Raw genomic sequence first — 14,183 nt, forward strand, 5'->3', positions numbered from 1 at the left:
AAACACAATAATTCTCACCTCAACGCTTACCATGTACATTAAATTAAATTATAATAATTAACAACTAAATTCGGATTATAGAAATACAAACCAGGAATTCCGAGCTATTCGATGTCAACTTTATCTTTCCCCCTTTTTAGTCAAGGATTCCGGTATGACGTTAGCTACAAAATTAAAACAATTAAAATTCATTAATACAACATAATTTAATTTCATATTACATATTTCAATTTTTACTCAATATTTGTATACTGAGATTAATTTTATTTCTTCACAATCAATTCTAGATTTTCATTCAATTTCCACTTTAAACTAGATTTAACTCTCTAATTTCACTTAAATCTCTAAATTTTGAATTTTTCACAATTTAGTCTTTAATACTCAAAATTTACAATTTATTCTACAATTCAATCCTTTTTCATTTCTAACTTGAAAATCTATCAATTTAGTTCTCAATACTCAAATTATTCAACATAGACAAAACTTAAAACTTCAATAATTTCTAAAATTTTGATATAGATCGGGTAGTATTTAATATCGGAATTCTAAAAACATAAAAATTATAAGAAAAATGATTAAATTAACTAACCAATTGAGCTTTGAACTTTAAAACTCTAATTTCTCCAATCTTTCTCCAATCTTTCTTTCCCTTTTTCTTTTCTTTCCTTTTCTCCCTGTTTCGTTTCTATTCTATTTCTTTTTTTCTTTTATTTATTATATGTAATATATATACTTAATGATTAAGATATAATATTATAATATTATAATATATATTTTAACTTTAAGTTTTATAAATATCTTTTTCATGCCGCCTAGTTTAAGACCAACAGCATAATTATTTCTTTAGTCCTTTTAATTTTTTAATCTATAATCTAACTTTCACCCTATATGCAATTTAGTCTTTATATCTAATTACTTTTAATTCAAGTAAATTCACTTAACTGAGACCTAATTAACTACACACTTAGCTTCATAAATATTTACGAGTCCGATTTACTGTAACAGAGTCCTGAGAATGCACTTTTTTTAAAAAAAATAGTCCTTTTTAATTAATTAACTATTGAAACGTTACAATTTCTTAACGAAACTTGAATACCACTTTAATGACACTCCATAAATAATTATAAAAATATTTATGGCTCGGTTTTTAAAAACAAGGTCCCGATATCTTATTTTCTAAAATCACTTGAACTTAATAAATCACTTATATAACATAAATATTATCAAATCAAAAACCTTTTTAAAAATCAAATTTGACTCGTAAATATTATTATTTAATATTTACAAACTTACTCGTCAAATTTAATGACCCCAAATCACTGTTTCCGACATCATTGAAAAACGGGTTATTACAACACATGTGAGAATACATCATTAATTGGTAAAAACCAATTCATTCAACATAATAAGAGAGTTAAACCAATCAAGTTATTTTTCAAGCACCAAACTTTAAGCCATTCATGAAATCTCACATTGTACCATATATATAAGTTCGCATTGCATAAAAAAAAAAAAGACGACATGTCACTTTAGTGTATCAAATAGTTTTCCTACCTAGGGTTCATATTATAGTATTTATGCTTAGTTCAAATAGTTATTGTCCTTCAATATTTCAATTAAAATAGACATAAATTGTTTTTAAAAAATTCTTTCTAATACAGTGAATTTATATAACAATAGTTAAATTTTAGTTCTGCTCTCTATACTATCTTAAAATTTAATCTTTATACTTTAACTTTTTATATAATTTAATACCTCAACTTGTATAATTTAGGGCATTTCTTATATGACACATGTAAGTCAATTTTTTTTTATATCATAACATAATGGTTAATTGTCAATTTTTCCCTCTATGTTTTTAAAGATTTTATAACAATGGTGAAATTTTAATTTTGGTCCTTATACTATGCTCAAATTTAAAATTTCATCTCTATATTCAAATTTTGACATAATTCAATGCCTTAACTTTTACAATATCATTAGTTAGGCTAAATATTTGATTCTAATTAAAATGGTTACATGAATTTAAGAACCTTTAACATCATTAAAAACCTTTGTTAAATTTAGGTCCATTACAAATGTCATTTTTTGTCACATGGATACTAAAGGAGTATTTTTTTTTTTTAGTTTCAAAATGTGAAACCAATAAATTTAGTAGAAGAATTTTAACGGTAGCAACTAGACTTGAATTTTTAAATTTAGAAAGTAAAGAGATTAAATTTTTTAAAATAAAAGTACAATAACTTACAGCATATTGTAATTTTTAACTTTTTAACTTTATAATTTAGCCAAAAATATAATTAGTACTTATATAACTGATTGGAAAAGAACCAATGTATTAAAATTTCAAAGACTGTCCCTTTTATCTCCTTATAATACATCCACGATCTCTGTTCCTCCTTATATTGATCACTAATCGAGTCGGCATTGATCACAATGGACTCAGAACTTGAGATTCTCCAATGCTGAGATATCCAATCTCATAAAAAAACAACAACAGGGGGTTGCTTACTTCTTCACAAAAGAAAAAAAAAAGCTAAGTTTTTGGGTAGTTCAACATCTAGATTAGTGCATCAAAGGCTTTGATTTACGTCCGAAAATGACTAAAGAGAAACAAACAAAGCGCAGGAATAATCAGTCACATATAAGCATGAGGGAGTTGGCATGAAAATTCTTCTGGTAAACGTAAACTAATCGCATATGCCACAAAAACGAGGGACGACAAAATGGCCCATCCCATCCCCCAACAGGGAAAGTGGGCAACAACGCATTTCACCATTGATATGCACCAACTTACTCGGGGAAAAAAAAAGGTATCATTATCTGTTTATTTGTTTTTTTTTTCAAATGGATGTTTACTTGCAATGTGCAGTGTACGAGTTTCCAACAGAGAGAGAAAAAGAAAACCCTAAAACCTGTTTGATTTGGAGTGAGTGGGGTTGGTTCAAAGACAACTCAGTGCAACATATTATTTGTAGCATAACGAAGTTTACGTGTTGATCTCATCATCGTCATCGTCATATAAGCCGGTTTGTGTTCACTTTGAAATCGGATCCTTTCCATTATTGATCTGCAGTTTAATGCATTATTGCTTTGCCCTTTCTTTTTATAGAAACCTGAAGAGACATTTATTGGAAACTCCGTGAAGTTGAACAACGAAAATCCTACTATTTGGCTAATAGGGCATGCCATCAAATTGAGGTAATGTACTTCAATCAAACTCTTTCTTCTATTCCTTTTGATAGGAGCTGAAATGATATTGAAAATAACCTAAAATTAATTAATTATATATATATATATTCACAATTGTGTTTTATTTGACACTTATGAAATTAATAAATAAATCAAGTTTTATTAGAATTATATTTAAAGATTTTTAAAACTACTTTTATTCAAAATAATAATTTTATTAATAAAAATAAATAATATACATCAATTTTTTATTATATAATTATAAAATCTAAAGTTTTTAAATAAAATATAAAAAGGATAACTATTTAGTACACTAATTACCGAAAGTTTCAATTTTACAATTCTTCAATTGTATTTAAAAAATTAATAAATAAATATATAAAACACATAAAAATCTCAATACCACTACTACTTGACCGATATTAAAATGACAAAAAAAATATTATATTAAATAATAAGTAAAATTATATTTTATAAAAATTATAGATAATAGAGAGGGGTACAAAAATCATTTTACTCTTCAAAGGAGTTCACGTTGATTCATCGATCGGAACCCCTTAGCTTCGGTAAATATAAAGAGAAGGTCTCTCTTACATGATCGATAGTGTCTCGTACCATTTGTTATCTGATAAGGATATTATGTCTCGCTGAGCTTACTGTAAATTTTAAATTGAAATTTAATGCTATTTTTGAATCTAATTATTTACCAGTTGGGTTTTACTTGTATTTGTATGCATTCAGTGTCATGTAGTGAATCGTAGATGTGGAAGGACAAACTTTTATATTATGCGTTGTTCCCCAAAAAGGGAATTTCAAATGGTAACAGCAATCAACGGATTAGGCATAAGATTATGTATCATGCATTAGACAATATTATACGATATCCTTACTTAGATCACGTCCTAAATGGGTGAAAATTTTCTATATAAATAAGGTACTTCCCTATCAACTAATAATAATAATAATAATAATACTCTGAATATATGGAAAACAAATTGTATAAAACAGTGATTACTACGTTATCTGTATCTCTTTTTTAATAGTTTAATGTTACATCAATATTTTCATCATGAAAAGAAATCAAATCCAAATGAAAATCCTGAAATTCTGAATGAAATTACTGATGTGATATTAAACTATTAGAAAGAGATAATATCATATTTCATATAACCTTTTCTCGTGAATATATAGGCCATGAAATAATAAATTATTTTAAGTTCTTGCAAACTCAATTTCTCTCTAATTCTTTTCTTTTAGCAAAAAAAAAAAAAATAATACGGTTAGACTTAAGATTATTATAGTTTTTCACACTTTATTCGCATAGAACATCTATATCAAATTTTGAATAAATTAAAATATAATAATTAATTTTTTATTAAAAACTTTTTATTGTTAAAAATATGTTCATAATGACAATATCTTCATGGATGGTATATAGAGATATATTGGATTGATTTAAAATTTTTAAGTGAATAATAAAAAATATCATATTAATAAATTTAAGTGCGTTAAAATATCAATCTTAATTTGAGTCTAAACCTAGAAAACCTAGAAAAACGTTATTTTTATATTCTATACAAAACCTAGAAAAATGCACATAATAAGATTTGAGTCTAAAACATCCTAATTTTCAAAATCTTAACTTTATCATTTCAACTAAAAAGTTTCAAATAATATTTTTTCACCCACATAACCGGTGTTCCATAATCGATTCAAGTGGATCCAGGAATTGCATGATACTATCGAATTTCATCCCTAATTGAGTTGGTATCACCAATTAACTAGACACTAACTCTAAAAGATAAAACAAATTTTCAGACACATAATAAGATTTTTGGATTCAAGACATTATAATTTTCAACATCTATATTTTATCATTTCAATTCAAGCCTCATTTGTTTTTGTTCCATAATTTTGATGCAGTGAATGTATTTTATAGTGTGTATATATATAATTTTGTGGGAAGAATCCCAATTCGATCCTTCAATGTTTTGGCCATGTTGCTGCAATCATGTTGAAACAAACCACAAAGTTCTCATCTTCTTAAAGCACACCACTAAACTCCATACAAACTTTTGTTGGGAAACGATGGATGTATAAAAAGGGGAAAAGATAATCCAATAATATGTCCATTAGAAAACATGGCATGTGACTGCACCAAGTAGCGTCAGGAATGTCTCAGAAATTTGGGTAATTCACTCCATCTCTTTGCAACGGTTCATGCACTGGGAAAATACTACTGCAATTTATGGCGAAGCAATTGGCAAAGGACCATCTGTATTGTGTGAATACTAAACAATCCTACCAAGTCGAAACAAAAACACCCTATTTTGAGCTCTGTCAATAATGGAGATAAAGACTGTCACACCAAAACAATATTGCAACATTATCCTTCAGGGAATCTGGAACTTGATCCAACACCTACACCATAATCATGCACGAACATTTATTTCTATCCTTACCAAACATTTTATTAATTTGTAATTTTAAAGTTATTTTCAAAGGGATTAAACCCATTTTAGAGTGGGACAAGGCCCTTCCTCCCTCAGTCTTGCCCTTGCCTATACTTTAATTTGTCAAAATTCAATCCTCGTGCTTTACAAAAATTGAAAAATTAATCTGATTAATGATAATCACTTAAATTTATACTGTTAATTTTTACTAATTCATCACATACAAATTACTAAACTATTGATTTCTAGGTCAATTGTAAGACTTAAAAAGTATTATTCAATTGAATCAATTTCTCAATTTTCATAAAATACAATGAGTAAATTTTAACAAATTAAAATAAAGGGATGAAATTCATAATTATACCATATATATATATTATTAAATGTTGCAATTTGAATGGATAATTTATGCAAACCCCTTTACATATATAGATGACATTTATCATCATCTGATGCAGTATCAATTTTTTATAGGACACCAAAGCTCTACAATTAGACAATAATAGAGACTCATAAATTTAAAAAAATATACGAAATTAATTATTGTGAGAGACACAACAAACACTTTGATGATAAAAAAAAACGAAGAAATTTAAAAGACATGATTAAAATAGGAGTAAGACACGACTGATCCTAACAGTTGAGAAAAAAAGCTTGTCTCCGGCATGATTATTAAAGCAAAGGTAGTGAAAGCCTAAGCTTTTTCTTGTGTTTTCTCGCGCACAGCAATAACACTGTGTTCTTTTATTATTTCTGCAGGCATCTCTTTATTTTCCCTGTCTGCCTCCCTGCTAAATTTTCTTTTCCTTTACGGCATGCGATGCAATGCGACCTTGCTTTTTGTTTTTTGTTTTTAACTTGATTCATGTGATTGATGTTATTCCCATTATTACGTGTTTTCTTCTGATGTTCTTGCTTGTTTCGTTTTTTCATTAGGGGTTGGTTTGTTTTATGTTTAAGGTTTTATGGAAAATAATTTTTGGAATTTTGTGTGTTTATTTTATAGAAAACAGTTTGTTCAGTTTGATGTAAAATAAGGCTTTGTTTGGATGGGCGATTGGGTGCGGTGCGATGAGTTTAGCTTACTTTTTGTCTTACGCTACAGTATCGCTACAGTATCTAATCTCACTGCCAACACTGTTTTTACACCAACCACGAGTAAATGCACGTCCATCCAAACTCACCCTAAGTCTTGTTCTTATAGAATGATTTAACATTTTGAAAAGCGTAAATCATTTTTTTTAAAAGTAATTCCTCTATAAATAATTTTATTTATATTTAAAAATTAACTTACATTGATAATAAATTTTCTTATATGTGATTGATGTTATTCCCATTATTACGTGTATTTTCTGCTATTTTCCTACTTGTTTCATTTTTTCGTCATATATTTGTCACTAATATAATTATAAAATTAGTGTAATTTAGGTTTGAATATTTGAGTTTTTATTTTTTATTGTAATGTAATTTTTTGTTTATATAAAAATGATATATATTAAATAATTTATAAATAATATAATATTTTACTTTGAAACCTTTAATATTTTAGAGTGACATTAAATCGTGATGAAATTAATTTTTATTTAATTATATTTATTTATAATATTCAAATTCGAGATTTAAAAAATTATAAACCTCTTTACAACAACAAGCTTAAGTAGTAGTAATAATAATAATAATAATTCGCATGGTGAAGATGAAAGTGACAAAATATTATCCAATAATAAATGCAGTATTTACACCCAATGTGATGTATCACTGTTTCATTTCTTAGCTTTATTTATTCCCCTGTTTTGCCCCTCACTTTGTGCCTATAAATTGCACCTTCCCATAATCCCATTTCACACACCTTGAGACCAAACACAAACATATTACTGCTCACTATAGCCTAATAGTGGAATTGTTGAAAGAGAAAACAAAAATGGAGGTAGCTTTCCCTGTTATTGACTTGTCCAAAATCAATGGTGAGGAGAGAGGAGCCACCATGGACATGATCAAAGATGCTTGTGAGAATTGGGGTTTCTTTGAGGTACTAAATGAAACTTGGATTATCAGTTCATTAGTTGTTGTCAATAATGCTTCTCTGAAATTTTACTGTATTTGTTTTTTTTTTTCCTTTGAAAAGCTGACGAACCATGGAATATCTCATGAACTGATGGACACTGTGGAGAAACTGACAAAGGAGCATTACAAAAAGTGCATGGAGGATAGGTTCAAAGAAATGGTGACAAGTAAAGGTCTTGAAGTTGTTCAATCTGAGATCACTGACATGGATTGGGAAAGCACTTTCTTCTTGCGCCACTTGCCTGAATCAAACCTTTATGAAATTCCTGATCTTGAATATGATTACAGGTCAGTCAAAGTTACTGACTCTACTCTTTTTTTTTTTCTTCACTTTTTATGTTTTTCAAGTACTGAAATTGCTTTGATACCAGGAAGGTGATGAAGCAATTTGCAGTGGAGTTGGAGAAGCTGGCTGAGAAACTTTTGGACATACTGTGTGAGAATCTTGGGTTGGAACAGGGTTCCCTGAAGAAAGTGTTTTATGGTTCCAAAGGGCCAACTTTTGGTACCAAAGTCAGCAACTACCCTCCATGCCCTAAACCCGACCTAATCAAGGGGCTAAGGGCTCACACTGATGCTGGTGGAATCATATTACTCTTCCAAGATGACAAAGTCAGTGGGCTTCAACTCCTCAAGGATGACCAATGGATTGATGTCCCTCCATTGAAACACTCCATTGTCATCAACCTTGGTGACCAACTTGAGGTGATCACCAATGGCAAGTACAAGAGTGTGATGCACCGTGTGCTGGCTCAAACAGATGGGACCCGAATGTCCATTGCTTCCTTTTACAACCCTGGAAGTGATGCTGTTATATATCCAGCACCTGCTTTGGTGGACAAAGAAGCTGAGAAACCCATTGCGTACCCGAAATTCGTGTTCGAGGACTACATGAAGGTCTACCCCGCCCTGAAGTTCGAAGACAAGGAGCCGAGGTTCGAAGCCATGAAGACCATGGAATCCATCGTTAGCTTGGGTCCTATTGCAACTGTTTGAACCACCCATTTAGATCAATGGGTTTAATATATAGTTTGTTTTTGTTGATAAACTAAGTCTGATAAATGCTCTGATGGATCCATCCTGTTATATTATGGGAACTTTGTAGTTTGACTAAGCTACTAAGAGTTCCACTAGGAACCCTGATAGTGGTTTATATATATGATACTAATAAATTTCCCTGAAATCGTTTTACAGACCGTAAGTAGCAATAACTAACTACTGCAATTCCCCCATTTAACTTAGTTTAACTAAATGCATCAAAGTATCCAAAAACAAATATTAAAAAAAATTGGACGAAAGGTCCTGGTTGAGTATTTTAATCAACAGGTTGATTCAACCAATTCTTGCAGGTACCGAGTCCAATAAACCCAATTATTTCCCTCCTGTTACACCTCGCTGACAGAGGAGAACAGTTCGCTGTCATATACAATTCCTCACTTGAGATTCTTAATGGAAATCTTCTGCAACTTGCTTAAGAGATGATGTCGTGACTCGTGAATATCAACTCAATACGTGACACCGTAAAACAGGGACAATTAACCTATATAAAGCCGGCCCGGAGCCTAATGAGAGGAAAAGGCAGCCCACTATCTTCATCCTTCCTTTCCTCTCCTCTCCAACTTCGGTCGCCCTTCTCATTGATTAAGGTGAATCGATCATTTTCGTTGCCATCCAATCCTTGTGCAACAATCTAATTATCACGCTTTTCCTCCTAACATCGATGATTCACCTAGCAAAAGTGATATAATAAGACAGTTTAGTTGATATCAATGTAAAGGGCTGTAAATTGAAGTAGATATATTATATTTCCTTCATCGAAATAATGCTTTTTTAGCATTAGATTAACATGTCACAATAACCTACCTACACGTTTCCATTAGTCTAAAATTATACCAATTTATGGTAGATATTATTATTACAAGACATACACATTTTTATGATTTCAACTCCTACTACTTTTAAAAAATATAATCACTCTATAAATAAATCATAATTTAAAATTCATTTACAAACCTATTCCTAAAAGAAGGCATAATTCTGTTTTTGTTTAAAGTAAAAGGGCATCATGATTGGGGCAAATTTTTGAAGAATTATAACTTTTAACTAAAAACAACATAATCATCATGTTTTGTTTTGTTGTTTTGTCTATCATTGTTTCTCTACCTGGGGCGAGATAGAATCTGGAAGCCCAACATCTGCATTATAGGCCAACCAAACAAGCACGTATTATACCACTATATTATGGGCTATTTTTGCCATTTCACCTAAAATAACAATATTTACAAAAATAATTCTAGTTCAAAAACATTCACCCAAATGGCCTGAAATAAACAGTAACATTGAGTTATAGGAACTAGATGGCCTGAACCACTAATTTTTTCTATTAAAAAAATAAATTTTGGGGTTTTAGATATTAGATGGCTGGCACCTATGTGTTTTTTTTCAAAAAAAATTTTTTTTGGATGCTGGCACATTGATGGCTGGCACCCCTTTATCTGATTAAAAAAAAAATTTTTTTTTGGTGTGGTGCCGACCAACAAATGGCCAAAATCACCCAAAAAAAGAGATTGGGAATATTGCAACATAACCCTTCCTTGTTTTCCCAATCTCTTTTGTTGAGTGATTTTGGCCATTTGTTAGCCAGCACCACACCCCTAATTTTTTTTTAATTAGATAAAGGGGTGTTGGCCATCAGTGTGCCAGCATTACAAAAAAAATTTGAAAAAAAATGTATGGGTGTCGATCATCTAATGTCCAAAACCCCAAGAATTATTTTTTTAATAGAAAAAAATAATAGTGCCGGCCATCTAGTTCTCATAACCAAAATTTACTGTTCATTTCAAGTCATTTGGGTGATTTTTTTTAACTAGAGTCATTTTTGTAAATATTAATTTTTTTTAGATTAGATGAGTAAAATAACCTATATTATGATTATGGTACACTGCTGAAATTAATTATGTAATAAATTTATAAAAATTACCATAAAAGCTAAACATAATTTAGTCTAAAATGTAGATGTTATTATATAGTTTAGTTTTGAGTCTAAATCTTATCATATGTATAATATATTTTTAAATTTTACATAAAAATATAGTTAAAAAAAGACTTGATTGATAGATGACATCAACTTTATCAAACTCGCAATATGTAATATAAATATTTAATCTAAGATTTATTTGATTAAATCTTAAAATTTACGTGAAAATTTTGAATTGCACAGATTTATTGAACATATAAAATTTTAACTTTTATTCAATTTTTATAAATCATTCTTTAAAAAGAACAAAAATGTTCGAAACTACATGAACTACAAAAGTAAGGATGGCAAAATCCAAACTGCCCTTTCAAACCTCTCTAGATAAAGAGGATTTTTTTCTTTCGAACTGTGGATATGGAGTGGCTATAGAAATTGCATGCTCCACCCCACCTCGCTTCACTTTATGAAATTATCATTTTATTTTTGTATATATATAACTATTAGAAAGGTAAAAATATTATAACATATTATAAAAAATCAATTTATTTTATGCTTAAATATTTTTTGAAGAATTATTTTTAAATATTTACTTGACTTTTAAAATATTGAGAATTTAAGGATACATAGAAAAATTAAACTGTAGTGGATCCATAGTAGAATAGAGCAGGTTGTGAAAGAGAGCATGGCAATTGTGAAGCAATGATTGATTTAGTAATACCTACTCCTACCCCGCTCTATTGCCGTCTCTATACAAAATCCTTTTTCCTTCCAACACAGAACTTTTAATATCTCTAATATCTAACCAAACAATTATATTTAAGGTAAAAAAACACACTAAGGTAAAAAACACCCTTACTCCTTAAATTTGGTTTAAAATACACTTATTTTCTATAATTAAAAAATCAATTATCCTCCTAAATTTAAAGAAAATCACATAAACTCTTGATATGTATTTATTAAGTAAATTTTAGATGATGATAATAATAATAATAATAATAATAATAATAAAGCAATTCCCTTGTTACTATTTATCTTGTATTTTCTATTTATTTTTATTATATTTAACTCCAATTATATTAGTATAATTCTCTTGCGTTGGGTTAATTATTTATTTTTTGGTTAACTTATAAAATAAAATTTTAAATATTACAATATGCTCAAAGTTCTTATACCCTTCGTATATTTAGAATTTAATTTTCATACTTTTATTTTTAATTTATTAATACCTTTAAAATTCTTCTATTAAATTTTTTAATGTGATATTTTGAAATAAAAAAAATTCACTTGGTATATGTAACAAAAAATGAAATTGTAATGATCCTAAACTTAATAGAGAATTTTAACGATTCTAAGAATTCTTAAAAATTCACATCAACATTTACAGTTGAGGAAAATCCAATTCGATTAAAAAATTAATTTTTTCGATTAAACTCTAATAAATAAATCAATTTTTCGAGTTCGAGTCGAGTTAAATTTTACAACTTGATAAATTTATGTAAATACCCCTTGGATCCTTAACAGTTTCGAAAATGAGCAAATTGTTTCCTTTGAAAAAATTACAAAAATATAAAATAATCTTCAAAAATTCAAAATAAATATAGAATATTTTTTCCAAAATTTTATAAATATATTTAAAAATAAATAAATTACTAAAAATCTTTAAAAATATAAAAATACTAAATTATATTTTTTTAAAATTCCAAAATGATAAATAAATGATTTAAACAAGTAAATTATCAAATTAAGTTTATCATGCTAATTATATTTTTTTCACTTATTTTGTTTTAAAAGAGCTTTTAGATATACGTGGTATTTTAGATGTCTTAACTTAGAATTTAGTCATATTGTCAATAAGATATATGGCCAATTTTTAAAAAATATATTTCGAAAAAATTTATTCGTCTCAAGTTTCATTTCACTCGACTTGATTCAAAAAATTTCAAATTGAAATAAGATGATAAAATAGAATTCATCAAATCAACTAACCCGATTATCATTATTTATATTTATAATTAATCAATTAATTATCATTGTTTAGATGATAAAATAAAATTCATCAAGTTGACTAACTCGATTATATTATTTTTATTTATAATTAATTAATTATTATTGTTTAGAAGGCTTTAATAAAAAAGAATTTGATTAAAATATAAAAGCGGGAAGGGGAAATAAAAAAATGTATCATAATCAAATTTAATATACATAATTTGAATTAAATTTAATTTTAAATTAAGTTTAAAATATTTAACAAGTATAAAAATAAAAGAGAAGATAAAAAAATATAAAATCATTCATTGTAGTTTTATTAGAATAAATTTATATATTAATCGAAAAAATATTTTTTAATTTAAAATAATATAAAATATAAAATAATGACTAACTAATGGATTTTTATTTAAATTAGGAGGGTTGGTATAGTTTCATCAAAACTTAAGCAAGCAAAAGGTTTTTTTTTGTTTTTTTTTTGTTTTAAATTTAAACTTTGAAGAGGGATTTGAAAAAGAAATTTTATTTGTGTTAATATTTTCAAAATTCTAAAAATAAAGAATTTTAAAATTTATGAGGAATTTTATGAAGGGTGTCGAAACCATTTTTAAGCTTTGAAAAACGTGGATCGACTTTAAAAATGTAAATGGAGTCGCCACCAATCTTTTTCAAGGTGAGATTGGGTCACCTTAAAATCAATCGTTTTAATAAAACATTTGGGCCTATTAAAACAGTAATTCTTTTTTGTCTGCTAAGTTTGAGAAAATGAGCTCGAGAGTCAGTTACGTACGAGGAAGAATTAGCACCCTCGTAACGCCCAAGAATTGGTACCTAATTGATTAGTTGATGTCTTGATGTCGAAGTTTGAAAAGATTTTAGAGTACGATCCTTTTATTTGAAAGAAGATCAGAATTATTCGAATAAAATGTAAAGACCGACTCATTTCAAAGGAGAGAATGCCATACCCAGTAAGTTAGGGTCCAACATTTCAGACCTTCGAGACTAAGTTGGTCTTCGATTTTTAAAATTAATGTATGAAGGTTCAAGAGAAGGATATTCGGTCCTTTGGGGCTCATGAAAAATTAGAACTCAGTAAGTTAGAGCTCAATCTCTCAGAACTCCCAAATACCGAAGGTTGCCTTGATTTTGGAAATCACTATCCTCAACATAACGCGATGCCACACCCAGTAAGTTAGGGTGCAACGTCCCGAATTTTAAGAATAGGTTTTTATTTGAACCTCATACAATTAGATTTAAGAAGGGTACCCAATATTTAGGTTCAACGAGGAAACTTGGAACCCAGTAAGTTAGGGCACAATCCTCCCGAGGATCCTAAATATCGAATCGAGGATAAATCTTTGAATAAAATGAATTTGGGGCGGTTGAAACTCAACAAAAAAAAATGATAACATGCGATAAGTAGCAGTATAATAATAAACTTGACAGTGTATATATTAATACCTAGAATATAGTAAATATAAGGAAAATCAATAATAATTATCACAATAGTA

At 28.3% G+C, this 14,183-nt stretch overlaps 1 protein-coding gene across 1 annotated transcript; it reads left to right on the forward strand.

Moving 5' to 3' along the window:
• The first annotated feature begins 7,508 nt into the window (after positions 1-7,508).
• Positions 7,509-8,892, forward strand: LOC107962059 (1-aminocyclopropane-1-carboxylate oxidase-like). The gene is given in 3 exon segments (NM_001327720.1): positions 7,509-7,674; positions 7,771-7,997; positions 8,081-8,892. Coding segments are annotated over 3 exon segments (960 nt in total). The 5' UTR covers positions 7,509-7,566; the 3' UTR covers positions 8,706-8,892.
• The last annotated feature ends 5,291 nt before the right edge of the window (positions 8,893-14,183 follow it).

The sequence above is a fragment of the Gossypium hirsutum genome, chromosome A06, assembly GCF_007990345.1.
Source record: "Gossypium hirsutum isolate 1008001.06 chromosome A06, Gossypium_hirsutum_v2.1, whole genome shotgun sequence".
In the NCBI taxonomy this organism is placed as follows: Eukaryota; Viridiplantae; Streptophyta; class Magnoliopsida; order Malvales; family Malvaceae; genus Gossypium; species Gossypium hirsutum.